Source organism: Symphalangus syndactylus, chromosome X (assembly GCF_028878055.3).
Source record: "Symphalangus syndactylus isolate Jambi chromosome X, NHGRI_mSymSyn1-v2.1_pri, whole genome shotgun sequence".
NCBI lineage: Eukaryota > Metazoa > Chordata > Mammalia > Primates > Hylobatidae > Symphalangus > Symphalangus syndactylus.
In genome coordinates this window covers 156,210,887-156,225,168 of record NC_072447.2, presented here as the reverse complement: position 1 = coordinate 156,225,168, position 14,282 = coordinate 156,210,887, and the positions used below count along the sequence as shown (strand labels likewise).

Below are 14,282 nucleotides of genomic sequence, written 5' to 3'. Positions count from 1 at the left end.
CCCTCCCCCGCCGCCGTGGGCGCGCTCGCGTGCCCGTCGTCCCGGGCGGGAGCTGTAGACGGCCGGCAGCTGCTGGACGAAGAGCGGGCGCCGGGAGCGCCGAGAGCGCGGCCGGGCGAGGCGGGAGCGCGGGCGCTGGCCTGGCCGCGGGCGGGGGCCGCCGCCGCGCCGCTGCCCCCTGTCGCGGGCCGGGCCGCGGCGCCGAGAGCGAGGGCCGGGCTCCCGGGGCTGGCGGCCATGGGCAGGAGCCGGAGGCGGCAGCGGCAGCGGCAGCGGCGGGCCCCGCGGGCGGGGAGGCGCGCGGCCCACGGCCCCTGACGGCCTCTGGCGGCCCGGCGCGCCCCCGCGCTCCCTGGGGGGCCGTAGCCTGGCAACGCCCGGCGCGCCCGCCCATCCCCCGCTGCCCTTTTTCTCCTGGCCGGGTGCGAGGGAGCATGCCCGCGCCTGGCCTCGGCCAGCGAAGAGTTAACCTGAGGGGCGAGCCGCTGTCCCCACCTCGGGGGCGTGCCCCCCTCCCCCGCTAGGCGGCCCGCCCCCCGCGCCAGGGTATGGCCCCCGGCCCCGGCCCGGGACCCAAGGTCCCGCGCCCAGGTCAGTGAAAGGCGTCTTCCCGTTCCCGCCCTCCGCCTCCTCTCGCCCGCCAGCAACATGGGATGTAATATGTGCGTGGTCCAGAAACCGGAGGAGCAGTACAAAGTGATGCTGCAGGTAGGGCAGCCGGCGCTGCGGCGGGGGCGCGGCCCTCCGCGGGGAGGAGCGGGCCAGTGGGGAGGCCCGGAGCGGCGGGCGTGGGAGAGCGGGAGGGCTCGAGGAGGACAAGGTAGGGAGCCGTCCGCACCCTCCCATCCAGGTGCTGTTGGGTGTTGGCGCTCCGTGGGAACCAGCCACGGGTGGGGTGGGAAGTTGGGGTTGGCCCGGGTGGGGCGCGCTTCCGTCCCGGGAGGCGCGGTGCGGCGGGCGCGGGATGGAGGTTGCATAGCAACGAGCGCAGTTCCCCGCACACGCTCTCCCCGCAGGACCCAGGGCGGGGGAGGGAGCCAGGCTCCCGCCGTGCGGGGGGCGCCGAATCTAGATCCCGGCGGGCCTGGAGCGTGGGAGTGCGTGGGCCTCCCCGGGCGCGGTCCAAGTTCGTCCGGGGGCTGGGTGCCCACCCCGACACCCACTCCCGCCTGGCCCTGCCCGAACGATGGGCTCCCGGGCCTTGGGCGTCTCGGGTGAGTGGGCACCGCCAGGATCAGCGGGTTGGGCTCTCTGCGGGCAGCAGTGCCTGGCCGGGCTTTGGGGGGCGTGGACCAGCAGGGCCCCACGGGGAGGGAAGGAGACGCGGGGCCCGGAGCTCGGACCTGGAGCCCAGCCCCGCGGCCCGGAACGGGGCTTCTTGCCTGTGCGTGGCGTGACTACGTGAGTGCGTTCCTGTGCCCCGTCTCTGTGTGCGCGGAGGCTCCCCCGGCCCCGCATTTGTGTACTTTCTGTGTGCACTCTGCAAACTGTCCAGAGAAATGTCCCGGATGCTGTGGGCCGAGACCCCCTAGGGCTAAGTGGAGGGAGGTCAAGGTCAAGGCACCCAGGAGCAGACAGGGCTCAGACAGGTATGCGTTTAGTGGCCTGGATTCAACTCCCGGGTTTATTGGTCTGGACTGGGAAGGAATCAAGTGCTTTGCAGGAAGGGTGTTGACTTGGGAGAACGTGGGGGAACCCGTGCAGGGATCGGCGAGAACTCCGGGGCAGGGGCGGGGGGAGGAGGGGCTGGGCACGGGGGAGAATTCCCAGGAATCCGGGGACTGACTTCACGCTGTGAGCCGAGCTCCTCTGGCCACCTTGTGCGGGAGCGGAGGGGCAGGGCGGGGACGCAAATCTTGCCCCACCCTGGCGGAGCTCCTGGTCCTCTCTCCCCGGCCCTTCTCCGGGGGTGCGCGGGGCCCTCGGCTTCTCCCGTTCGCTGTCCTCCGCCTTCTTCCCTCTCAGTTCCCGGCTGCCGCTCCTCGTCTCTTGTTCCCGCTGTTTGGAAACCTTGGGTGGCCATTGCCAGCCCCCTAGCGGGATAGGAATGCGACCGAGAGGGCGTCCTGTGGAATCCGTGTTGGATTCCAGGGCTGGGATGGTTGGTTGACGGGGACTCTGGATCCCATCCTACTGCTTCCTTTTCGGGAGTCATTCCATCAAACGGCAAGCGATTTCTCCAAGCGATTCCTCCGGGGCCGTTTTGACTTTCCTGGAGAAGGATTGGTGTCGCTCTTCATTTAAGGCCAACCTCGTGGGGACTTGTGGATAAGGTAGAGCGACCCGAGCTGCACCCCAGGCCTGAAATGAGCCATGAGACGACACCGGTAGCCCTTGGGGCTCCCCACAGCCCTCCGGGAAGGCCTCGGCAGGTCGGGCTGGGCCTGCCTTCAGGGAGGTGAACTTGGGTGGGCCCTCCCTGCTCTGCGCCCTAAGCTCTCCTTCATGGAAGGGACTTGCCCTCCCCAAGGAGGCCCGCCAGGAGGAGGGCCGCTGCCGCGTGCGCCCTCGATGCGCTTTCCTGCTGCGCTCCCTTTGAAAATTCCCGTGGAAGTTTGGCTGCAAACTTTCACTTTCTACATTCCTCCTTGGCCCAATCAGAGCCGGGATTTTAGGAGGAGAACCATCCTTTACAACTAAGGGAAAACAAGAGGACTGAAAAAAGTAGATACAGAAAGCAGTGCAAGCCATGAGCTGTCCCAGGGGACTGCGCTTCTGGGGGTGGACGCATCACCAGGTCCCAGCCTCTTCAGAGGAGAAGGAGCTTTTGTTCCAAAAGACAGGTCAGCTTCTGGGACCCCGTGCCTGCTTCCCGGCCTCCCTAAACACGGGTGCTCCCCCATCTTCAGGGGGCACTTCTCCCTGTCTCCCCTGAGTAACCTCATCTGCACCCCCTTGGGCCTCTGCACCTTGTCAGGGTGAGGCACTTCATGGGTCTGATTTTCAGAAAGAAGCACATGTGCATTTGCAGCGCCTTCCATATACAATCCACAGAGGCCTGGGATCCCCAGGCTGGGAACCCCCAAGTCTCTAGCCTACCCTTGTGTTCCAAGCCATTTTCTGCCAATGACTTACAGCACTTCCAAAATTACAGCTGTATTGAGCTATAATTCTCCTACCGTACAACTTACCCTTTCAAAGCGTACAACTCAGTGGTTTTTAGTATACTCACAAGGTTGTGCAACCCACACCAGTAATTCCAGAACATTTTCATCACCCCCAAAGAAACCCTGCACTCATTAGCCGTCACATCCCCATTTCTCCCACAAACTTCCTAGCCCCTGGCACCCACCAATCTACTTCCTGTCTCTATGGGTTTGTTTATTCTAAACATTTCATAGAAACTGACCTTTTGTGTCTGGCTTTCATTAATCATAATGTTTTCAAGGTTCATCCATGTATCAGTAGTCAATTTCTTTTTATTGCCAAATAATATTTCATATTGTGACGTACAACATATTTATCCATTCGTCAGTTGATGGGCATTTGGGGTGCTTCCACCCTTGGGCTGTTGTGAATAGCGCTGCTGTGAACACTGGTCTACTTGTATCTGTTTGAGTCCTTGCTTTTAATTCTTTGGAGTATGTGCCTGTAGCAATTGAACTGCTTTCCACAGTGGCTGGAACCAGTTTACATTCCCACCAGCAACATACAAGGGTTCCAATTTCTCTATATCTTTGCCAACAGTTGTTATTTTCTGGGTTTTTGTTATGGCTGTCCTGCTGGGTGTGAAGTGGTATCTCATTGTGATTTTGATTTGCACTTCCTGTTAGCTAAATGATGTTGAGCATCTTTTCTTGTGCTTGTTGGCCATTTGTGGATCTTCTTTAGAAAAATGTCTGTCCTTAAGCCAGGGCCACACTGCTTTCATTACTGCAGCTTTGTAGTAAGTTTTGAAATAAGGAAATGAGAGTCCTCCAACTTTGTACGTCTTTTTCAAGACTGTTTTGTCTATTCTAAGTCCCTCAAGTTTCCATATTAATTTCAGGATCAGGTTGTTAATTTCTGGAAAGAAGCCAGCTGGCATTTTGATAGAGATTGCATCAAATTTGTGGATCAATTTGGGTAGTATTGTTCATGAACATGGGGTGCGTTTTCCATTTATTTAGGTCTTTAATTTCTTTACATGATGTTTTGCACTTTTGTTAAGTTTATTCATGAGCATTTTCTTTATGATGCTATCGTAAATGGAATCGTTTTCTTAATTTTACTTTCAGCCTTCTCATTGCTACTGTATAGAAATACAATTGATTGGCTGAGCGTGTTGGCTCACGCCTGTAATCCCAGCAATTTGGGAGGCCAAGGCGGGTGGCTCACCTGAGGTCAGGAGTTCAAGACCAGCCTGGCCAACATAGTGGAACCCTGTCTCTACTAAAAATACAAAAAAAATTAACGGGGCATGGTGATGTGTGCCTGTAATCCCAGCTACTCAGGAGACTGAGGCAAGAGAATCGCGTGAACCCCAGAGGCAGAAGTTGCAGTGAGCTGAGATCACACCGCTGCACTCCAGCCTGGGTGACAGGGCAGGACTCAGTCTTAAAAAAAAAAATTGATTTTTATACATTGATCCTATATCTTGCGACCTTACTAAAATTGTTTATTAAGTATAATTTGTTTAGTAGATTCCTCAGGATTATCTACATATTAGGATCATGTCATTGGCAAATAGAAATCGTTTTTCTTCTTCCTTTCCAATCTGGATGCCTTTGATTTCTTTTCTTTTCTTTCTTTTTTTTGAGACACAGTCTCACTCTGTCACCCAGACTGGAGTGCAGTGGTGCAATCTCGGCTCACTGCAACCTCCGCCTCCCGGGTTCAAGTGATTCTCCTGCCTCAGCTTCCCATGTAGCTGGGATTACAGGCACACACTACCACACCCAGCTAATTTTTGTATTTTTAGCAGAGACGAGGTTTTGCCATGTTGGCCAGGCTAGTCTTGAACTCCTGGCCTCAAGCAATCCTGCCCGCCTCGGCCTCCCAAAGTGCTGGGATTATCGGTGTAAGCCACCATTCCCGGCCCTTCGATTTCTTTTTCTTGTTAATTTGCGCTGGCTAGAGTCTCTAGTACAATGTCGAATAGAAGTGCCGGTGAATGTCTTTCCCTTGTTCCTCATCTTAAAGGTAAAGAAGCTTCCAGTGTTTCACTAGGGGGTATAAAGTTAACTGTGGCTTTTTCATAGCTGTTCTTTATCAGGGTAAGGAAGTTCCCATTCTATTCCTAGTGTGTTTTCATCATGAGAGGCGTTGGATTGTGCAGTGCTGCTTCTGTGGCTAGTGAGATGACCACATGTTTCCTTTATTCCACGGATTTGGGCTGTCACAGGCACTTTCGTGTGTCATGTCGGAACCTCAGCCCCATTCCTATATTCCAATCATGTCCTCTTAGTTTGGAAAATCTGGGACCTCCCCTGAAAATGGCGGATTACTGCGTGTTGAGTTAGGAAAAGGAAGCAGGCTGGTTGCCCAGAATGGAAGGCAGGAAGCAGCATGTCCCCAGCTCCGGAGCCTTTTCTGCAGCCCATGTCCCTCCACTGCCACTGGGCCCCCTTGTCGTATATCTCATCATGGTCCACACTCTGCTGAACTTGTCTCGGCCTTGGCACCCCCTTCTCTGACACCATGATGTGCTTGCTAGCATCCGGGCACGCCGGAGATGGTCGGGGGATAAACCCCTGGTGCTTAGGACTGGTCTCCCGCCCATCCTACTCAGGCTTTACAGGGGGAGTGGGTCAGGACCGCCTGTCGTCTCCCCTCCGTCCACATCGAAGGAGGCCAAAGGACACCTGGCCAGCCCTTCTGGTGATCTCCCAGGCATTCTTGCCTAAAGCACCTACATGTGAGCCCCCATGGTGCTGGCAGCCATCCTGGGTGCGTGGCATTCAGCAGGAAGACACTGCAGACAGGGCCTCACCCCCTCCCCCAGACTCCCCTTTTTGTTGTTGTTGTTGTTGCTGTTTTTTGAGACAGAGTTTTGCTCTTGTTGCCCAGGCTGGAGTGCAATGGCACGATCTGGGCTCACCAAAACCTCCGCCTCCAGGGTTCAAGCGATTCTCCTGCCTCAGCCTCCCGAGTAGCTGGGATTACAGGCATGCGCCACCACGCCTGGCTAATTTTGTATTTTTAGTAGAGATGGGGTTTCTCCATGTTGGTCAGGCTGGTCTCGAACTCCCGACCTCAGGTGATCCACCCACACCGGCCTCCCAAAGTGCTGGGATTACAGGAGTGAGCCACCACGCCTGGCCCCAGGCTCCCCTTTTTATAAGGGGGAGACCATCGCCAACACGTGGGCAACTGCGGGGGAGAGAAAGTACTGCCTGAGTGCAGGAGCCTCCAAACTGCTCTCCCACCCACCAAGCAAGGTGGCTTCTCTGGCTCCCTCCTGCTTGCACGGGGGCTTCCTGTGAGCAGGGATTTGGGTCTGACACGGGCACTCTGCCTTCCCGCTTCACCAGCACCAGATGGTGCCAGCACATCCACGCTGGCCTCCACCCTTCCAGGGGAAAGCTGGACTCTCAGTCAACTCAGTGGTTCTGCCGCAGAAGCTGACTGGGGAAGAAGCAGGCTCTGAGAAAGTCCTTGTGGAGTGGAAGAACAGAGGGCCGGACACTGAATTCTGACTGCCATCTTCCGGACCAGGTCATCCTGTTTTGTATCATCGTCCCAAGATTATAGAATGCCCTTTCCCCTCTCACCTCGGGGTTCCTGAGGACTGTCCAGTCTGCTGAAATGAAATTCGATAGTGCCAGAGAGCAGATTCATGGTGGCAGGGATGGGCAGAGGGGCATGAGGACACTTTTGGGGAAGATAGAAATGGCCACTGTCCTGACGGTGGTGACGGTTCCCCAGGTTCATGTATGACATATGAACGCCTGCCCTCTGCACGCTGAAGATGTGCAGGTCACCAGCCAGCAACAGACCCCACCAAAGCTTTAGAACAGGGACTCCATGGCCGCATGCGCGCATCCCGGGGGGAAAGGCGTCCTTTCCTTCCTTCTACTTCAGGGGCCCTGCCAGAGAAGGCAGTGCAGTGTGGAGATAGGAATGGAGGCAGCCGCCAACTGACAGCTGTGTGGCCAGGGGCAAGTCGCTGCGTGGCCCACTGGCTCAGTGACTCAGTTTCCTCAACAGTGAAATGGCGGTGAAGAGTGCTTGCCTCCGAAGGCCATTGTGACAAGGAAAACAGATGGCGTGTCCCCCGGGATCTCACTGGGTGGAGGGGGGAGTTGCTGCCCTCAGGCCATTCGGTTGGTCATTAAGAAGTGGAAATTGGCCGGGCGCGGTGGCTCACGCCTGTAATCCCAGCACTTTGGGAGGCCGAGGTGGGTGGATCACGAGGCCAGGAGTTCGAGACCAGCCTGGCCAGCATGGTGAAACCCCGTCTCTACTAAAAATACAAAAAATTGACCAGGTGTGGTGGCTCACACCTGTAATCTCAGCACTTTGGGAGGCTGAGGTGGGCGGATCACCTCAGGTCAGGAGTTCGAGACCAGCCTGACCAACATAGAGAAACCCCATCTCTACTAAAAATACAAAATTAGCCGGGCATGGTGGCACATGCCTGTAATCCCAGCTACGCGGGAGGCTGAGGCAGGAGAATTGCTTGAACCCAGGAGGCGGAGGTTGTGGTGAGCTGAGATCACGCCATTGCACTCCAGCTTGGGCTCATAACTCCGTCTCAAAAAATATATATATATATTAGGCGGGCATCACGCACCTGTAGTCCCAGCTACTCGGGAGGCTGAGGCAGGAGAATTGCTTGAACTCAGCAGGTGGAGGTTGCATGAGTCAAGATCAAGCCACTGCACTCCAGCCTGGGCGACAGAACGAGACCCTGTCTCAAATAAATAAATAAAATAAAAATAAAAATAATGAAAAAGGAAATTACATGGAGAAGGCCTTACCTCTGGGTATGTCGCAGCTAATGCCCAGTGACAGAAGAATGTCCAATATTATTCTGAGAATTTCACTCAGGAAAGGGACCTCCAAGTTTTGAAGAAGTGCGATGTAGTATAATATTAGTTAGGACAGCCTGGGCAACATGTTGAGACCTTGTCTCTACAAAAAGAAAAAATTGCTCAGGCGTCGTGGCATGCGCCTCTAGTCCCAGCTTCTGGGGAGGCTGAGTGGGAAGATTGCTTGAACCCAGGAGTTGGAGGCTTCTGTGAGCCGTGATTGTACCACTGCACTCTAGCCTGGGCAATGGAGCCAGACTATGTCTGGAAAAAAAAAAAAAGACAAGAAAGAAAGAAACAAAAACCAGATGGACAGGGAACAAAGCGGAGGCATATGTGGTCATTTTGCACAGGAGTTGGGCCAGAGGAGGCGAGGCTGAGCAGCCTGGGGCTGGACAAGATGTCCTCCCTTTCAGTGCATTCTGCCTGTCCTCATGGCTGCCTGGAGCATTGAGAATGAAAAACGCTGCAGAGGGAATATTGCTTTGATTGTTGCTAGATGTGAACTGTGCCCTAAGCCAGTCAGGTTAGCCCGAGGTGGGTGGGAGAATGGGTTTAGTTGCTGGGCCACGTGCCTGGAAAGCTGTGAATATGTACCCGAAGGTTGATCTTGATAATGGCTTCAGGAAGTGGTTGGCTTTTCCTGTGCAAGGTGTGGGACACCCCCCTTTCCTGTTTTTTTTTTTTTTTTTTTTTGAGACACTCTTGCTCTGTCACCCAGGCTAGAGTGCAGTGTTGTGATCTCGGCTCATTGCAGCCTCTGCCTCCTGGGTTCAAGCAATTCTGCCTCAGCCTCCCGAGTAGCTGGGATTACAGGCACCTGCCACCACACCTGGCTACTTTTTGTATTTTTAGTAGGGACAGGGTTTCACCACGTTGGCCAGGCTGGTCTCAAACTCCTGATCTCTAGTGATCCGCCTGCCTCAGCCTCCCAAAATGCTGGGATTACAGGCGTGAGCCACCATGCCCAGCCTCCTTTCTGCTTCTGAGCCAGGACTACGGAGGTGTCTGAGAGGCCACCGCTCTCCCGGAAAGGTGGGGGCCAGGTGGATTGATGAGACTTCAGCAGACCCTGGGCTTCAGGGAGGGAAGGGGAAGTGAGGGGAAAGAAAGATGTTTGCCTCCTGCAGAAGGCCTTTATTGAGGTCCGCCCTGGTTCCTCCAGGGTGCGCTCTGAGACAGTACAGCGCCACCGTCCACCCGAAGTCCTTGTTAAAGTGCACTTTCTGACTGAGCCACCAGCATGGGGCCTGGGATTCTGCACTTCTCACCAGCTCCCAGGTGATGTGGATCCCACTGGCTGTGAGTAGCTAGGGCCTTGGGTAGGAACCGGGAGTAGATCCATGGTAGCCCCAAACCACATTAACATGGATGGTGAAGTGAGGTGTTGTGTGTTTTTTTTTTTTTACAAATGTAGGGTGAGGCCTCACCCCACACCTATTAAATCAGAACATCCAGGGGTCGTTGCCTACATGGGGGCTTTACAGGACATAACTTGTTCTTCCCTGCCATGTGCAGCTAACTGACCCTCCTTCCCTGTCACCGGCACCGCTACCAGTATACATGTCTCTCATGGACACCCAGACACCCCTTCCCCCCACTAACTGCTCAAAGGCCTTTGAGATGAAGCCCTCCCATGTTTCTCTCTCTTCTGCCCCCAGGCAGAAAGGGTGGGCACAGAATTATGGAGGCGGGTGGTGTGGCTTGCCCAGGAGGCCACACTTGGGGGCATAGGCAGCCATGCTACTTGCTGGGCCTGTCACCTCTTTGTCCCTGCTAGAATTCTTACACGTTGGTGGAGACATTTTGCAGCCACCAATGCAGTAATTAATTCAGGCAAAAATCATCACTGGATGCCAAAACCATTAGATGTAAGGTTGTTGGGGACAGAATATTCACAAAGTCTCCAAATATTACCCCAAATTACCTGTGAATCAGGAAGGGAAACTGCGTCTTTACAGGGGAGAGATCTGGCAGCCGCCACCTGGACCACGTGATCAAACAGCCTCCCCAACAGTGGGGCAGCCTGACCCTGCCAGCCGCCAGATGCGGGGCTGGGGAGGAGACATACAGCATCTCCTGCAAGGCGCTCTTGTCAAAACGCTCAGCCTGAATCACACCGTGGGAATGAATCAGGCAATTTCAGACTCTGGCACATTCTATAAGGACTGGTCTCTTGCAAGAAGTCATTCCCATTAAAGTAAATATATATATATATATATATATATATTTTTTTTTTTTCTAGATTAGAGAGGAGACATAATAACTAGAGACCTAACAACCGAATGTAATATGTGTGCTTCTTGATTGAATCCTAGATTTTTTGTTTGTTCGTTTTGTTTTTGAGATGGAGTCTTTCTGTGTCACCCAGGCTGGAGTGTGATGGTGTGATGATCTCAGCTCACTTCAACCTCTGCTTCCTGGGTTCAATCGATTCTCCTGCCTCAGCCTCCCAAGTAGCTGGGACTACAGGCTGCACCACCACGCCCCGCTTTTTTTTTTTTTTTTTTTTTTTTGAGATGGAGTCTTGCTCTGTCGCCCAGGCTGGAGTGCAGTGGCACGATCTCGGCTCACTGCAACCTCCTCTGCCTCCCGGGTTCAAGCGATTCTCCTGCCTCAGCCTCCCGAGTAGCTGGGACTACAGGTGCAAGCCACCACGCCCGGCTAATTTTTGTATTTTTAGTAGAGACGGGGTTTCACCATATTGGCCATGCTGGTCTCGAACTCCTGACCTCGTGATCTGCCCGCCTCAGCCTCCCAAAGTGCTGGGATTACAGCATGAGCCATTGTGCCCAGCCTCAAATCCTAGATTTTTAAAAAAACTATAAGGGTGTTAGCGGGACAGCTGGGGAGATGTGAGGCTGGCCCATTGTATGAGTGCGTTATTCCGTGCTAAGGGTGTTGTGGTTCCACGGAGAGTGGGACTGATGGCATCTTGCTTTCAAATGCTTCTGCACATGTGTGTGTAGAAACCCCAAGAGCAGGTGTGGGGAATCTGCAGATGTTCCCACATGCTTGTGGGCGGACAATTTTCAAAATCCCGAGCTGGGGAAACATGAATGGGGACTTTGCTGGGCCACTGAGTGGGTGAATGTAGTGAGCCTGCGGCTTCTCCTTTCTCCTCTGATGCTCTGGGAGATCCCCCTGATGCCTGACTTGGCCTGGAAGCTAGAGTCACAACTGCTTCCAAGGTGTCCTGGATACTCCAGATGGCAGAGCTGAGAGCCAGCAGGTAGGTCAGAGCTCGGCCTGGGGCAGAGGATAACTTCCTGTCTCTGTCCTTCCCCAGTCTGTTTCCTACTCTACAGCAGTGGGGTAAGGGGAGTCCGAAGGTGGCAGCCCCCCACCCCCCGTGGCAGCCACGGCGGCCCCTGGAAGTGATGTGGCTTCACCTCCCATCCCGCGCGTTGCCAGTGAGAGTGAAAGGGGTCGCAGGCACCGTGTGACAAGCACTTGGGATTGCGTGTCTCCCAGGCCACAACTGTTTTCTTAGCCTCTCCGGCCTCTCTTCGCGGCTTCCCAGAGATTCCTGATCAGCAAGAGGGCGTCGCGCCCCACCCAGCTGTGCGCCTGCCACCGCTGGGTGCAGGAGGGTGCCTGGGGCAGGGCCTAGAAACTGCTCAGCCTCCGACGAGGTTGGCGGGGCGGGCGGGCAGGAGTCCTGCCAGTACAGCCACCAGCGTGGCGGAGGAGGGACGAGTGTGGTCCGCCCTGCTCCCGCGGCCGCAGCCGCCCCGCCGCCGTCGCGGCGCGCTCTTTGTCTGAGGCTCCGGACTCAGGGGGCGGGGCGAGCGCGCCTGGGGCCCCGCCCTCTCCTCCTAGGGCGCCCCGCTTCCCGCGTCCCCTAAGGCCCGCCAGTCCCTTGCTCAGCGGGAGATCGCCGCCCCACAGCGACTGCCCGTGGGGCCGACTGGGCGTCATGCCTGCCTCGCCTGCCCCGTGTTGCCCCCTCCCCTGTCCCTGTGTCCCCCTCCCCTGCCCGCATGTCCCTCTCATGCGGGGAAAGCGGTGCCAGCACTTTCCCCGGCCTTGCGAATTGCTCTTCCATCGGTATTCAGCCGCCCCTCTCATGTCCCTGAAAACCCAACCTGTTCCTTCTCTGCAAAAAGCTCCGGAAGGCTGTGTCGATGCAGGTCGAGCTTCCCCACCCGGCCCCCTCCCACCTTTTAGCAAATCCAGAGGTCCCACCTTCGCCCTCCCCTCCCGGGCTCCAATCCAGTGCATTGAGCTGCTCCTGGGCTTCCCTCCCGGGACTTTCTAGTCTCTCTCCCCAACCGGCTCCGTGTCAGGGTGCCCCAGGACTCTCCTTGGGCCTCTCCTGTTCTTGTCTACAGTCACTCCCTAGGTGAGCTCCTCCATCTCATGCTTTTGCTTTTTAAATTTTTATTTATTTATTTTTAAATTTTTATTATTTTTGAGACAGGGTCTCGGTCTGTTGCTCAGGCTGGAGTGGAATGGCACAATCACGGCTCACTGCAGTCTTGACCTCCCAATGCTCAGGTGATCGATCCTCTTGCCTCAGCCCTACTGCCTGCCCCCCTGCCTCCTCCACCGCTTGGGGCTACAGGAGCGAGACACCATGCCCAGCTTCGTCTCATGATTTTTTTTGTTTGAGACGGAGTCTTGCTCTGTTGCCCAGGCTGGAGTACATTGGTGTGATTTGGGCTCACTGCAACCTCCACCTCCCGGGTTCCAGTGGTTCTCCTGCCTCAGCCACCCAAGTAGTTGGGATTACAGGTGCCTGCCACCACGCCCTGCTAATTTTTGTATTTTTCGTAGAGATAGAGTTTTGCCATGTTGGCCAAGCTGGTCTTGAACTCCTGACTTCAAGTGATCCGTCCTTCTTGGCCTCCCAAAGTTCTGGGACTGCAGGCTTGAGCCACCACGCCCGGCTGTCATCTCATGATTTTAAATAAAGAAAAATTCCTAGTTTAATTGAACAGCAATGGTCACATGCCACACAGTTAGCTGACTTGGGCTTGGGCCAGACATATTTGGAGTGGGGCACTGGAGATGTCCACATGCTTCGGGAAGTTCAAGCTAGAGATAAAAACCTTCCATTTCCTGCCCTGGGCCTAATCCCTGAGTCCTTCCTTCCTCGGTCTTCCTCACTGCTGTGAGGATACCCCTGGTCCTTGTGGTCCTGTGTGGCAATTTTATGTTTTCTTGTGGTAAGGTATGCATAACATAACATTTACCACTAGTGACTTTAGTCTGTTCTCAGTTTTGTGCAGCCGTGGCCACTGTCTAGTTCCAGAACAGGTTCATCGCCCCAAAAGGGACCTCATACCCCTCAGCAGTGACTCCCCAGGCCCCACTTCCTCCAGGTCCTGGCAACCATTCGTCTGCTTTCTGTCTGCCTCTTTGCCTTGGCTAGACTGTGCTCATGCAGTTGTGTGTGCCGGTTTTTCATCCTTTTTACGTCGGGATGGGTGTACCATGTTGTGCTCATCCATTCATCCAGTGGTGGACACGGGTTTTCTCCGAGTCTTGGTTACTATGGATACTCTGCTGTGAGCATTTGAGTATAAGTTTTCTTTGCATGCCTGTTCTCAGTTCTTTGGGGATTGCTGGGTCATATAGATAAGCTACACCTAACCTTGTGAGGAGCCACCTGACTGCTTCCCTGACTGCACTATTTTACATGCCCAGCAGCAAGGCGTGAGGCTCCAGAGTCCCCGCGTCCTCTCCAATACTCCTTTCAGTGCTTCCTTTCACTGATTCCGGCCCCCTCGTGGTGTGCGGCGGTATCTCACTGTAGTTTGGGTGTGCGTTTCCTCTGTGTGTACTGGCCTGTGCTGACACGTCTTTTCCTGCGCTTATTCGATGTCTTCTTCAAGCCCTCACTGTCCCTTGCCCCCAAGCCAACAGCAGGTCCTGGCAGCCTACCTCTAAAACCCAAGCTGACTCTGGCCACATCCCACCACCTCTACTGCCACCCCTGGGGTCATGCCACCATCGTCTGTGGTCTGGGCCACTACAGTCTATCCTCCTGGGAGCTCCCTTCGCTACAAGGAAGGAAGCATGGCTGGTTTCTTGTCATCATTTAGGTCTCAGCTCAAGTGTCACTGACCCAGAGAGGCTGTCCTGACCACTGTACCCACCCAGGCAGCTTTGTCTCTGTTCCCTCCCACCTTCCAACCAAGCCCCTTGGGGAGCGGAACGGGATGGGGGGTGTGTTCTGTATCCGACCACCTCACACCCTCTGCTCCCCATGCAGTCCACCGTCTCTCCCTTCAGCTCCTTGGCACTCCTTTCCTATGGGGCACCCTGTCCAGGGCAGGTGGGGCAGGGCTCCCCCCTCTTCCCCCATCTCCTGTGCTTCCTGGG

The 14,282-nt window shown here is 55.5% G+C and overlaps 1 protein-coding gene across 3 annotated transcripts in view; it reads left to right on the top strand.

The window, feature by feature from the left end:
* The first annotated feature begins 350 nt into the window (after positions 1-350).
* The window catches only part of PDZD4 (PDZ domain containing 4), a 28,411-nt gene continuing 14,479 nt past the window's right edge, over positions 351-14,282 (top strand). The window contains exon 1 of one of the 3 annotated variants that reach the window (XM_055268214.2): positions 351-708. In XM_055268214.2, the coding sequence (XP_055124189.1) occupies positions 649-708 (60 nt within the window). In that variant the 5' untranslated portion in view covers positions 351-648. The remainder of the gene's footprint in view (positions 709-14,282) is intronic. The other 2 variants (XM_055268215.2, XM_055268217.2) reach the window with 2 other exon arrangements.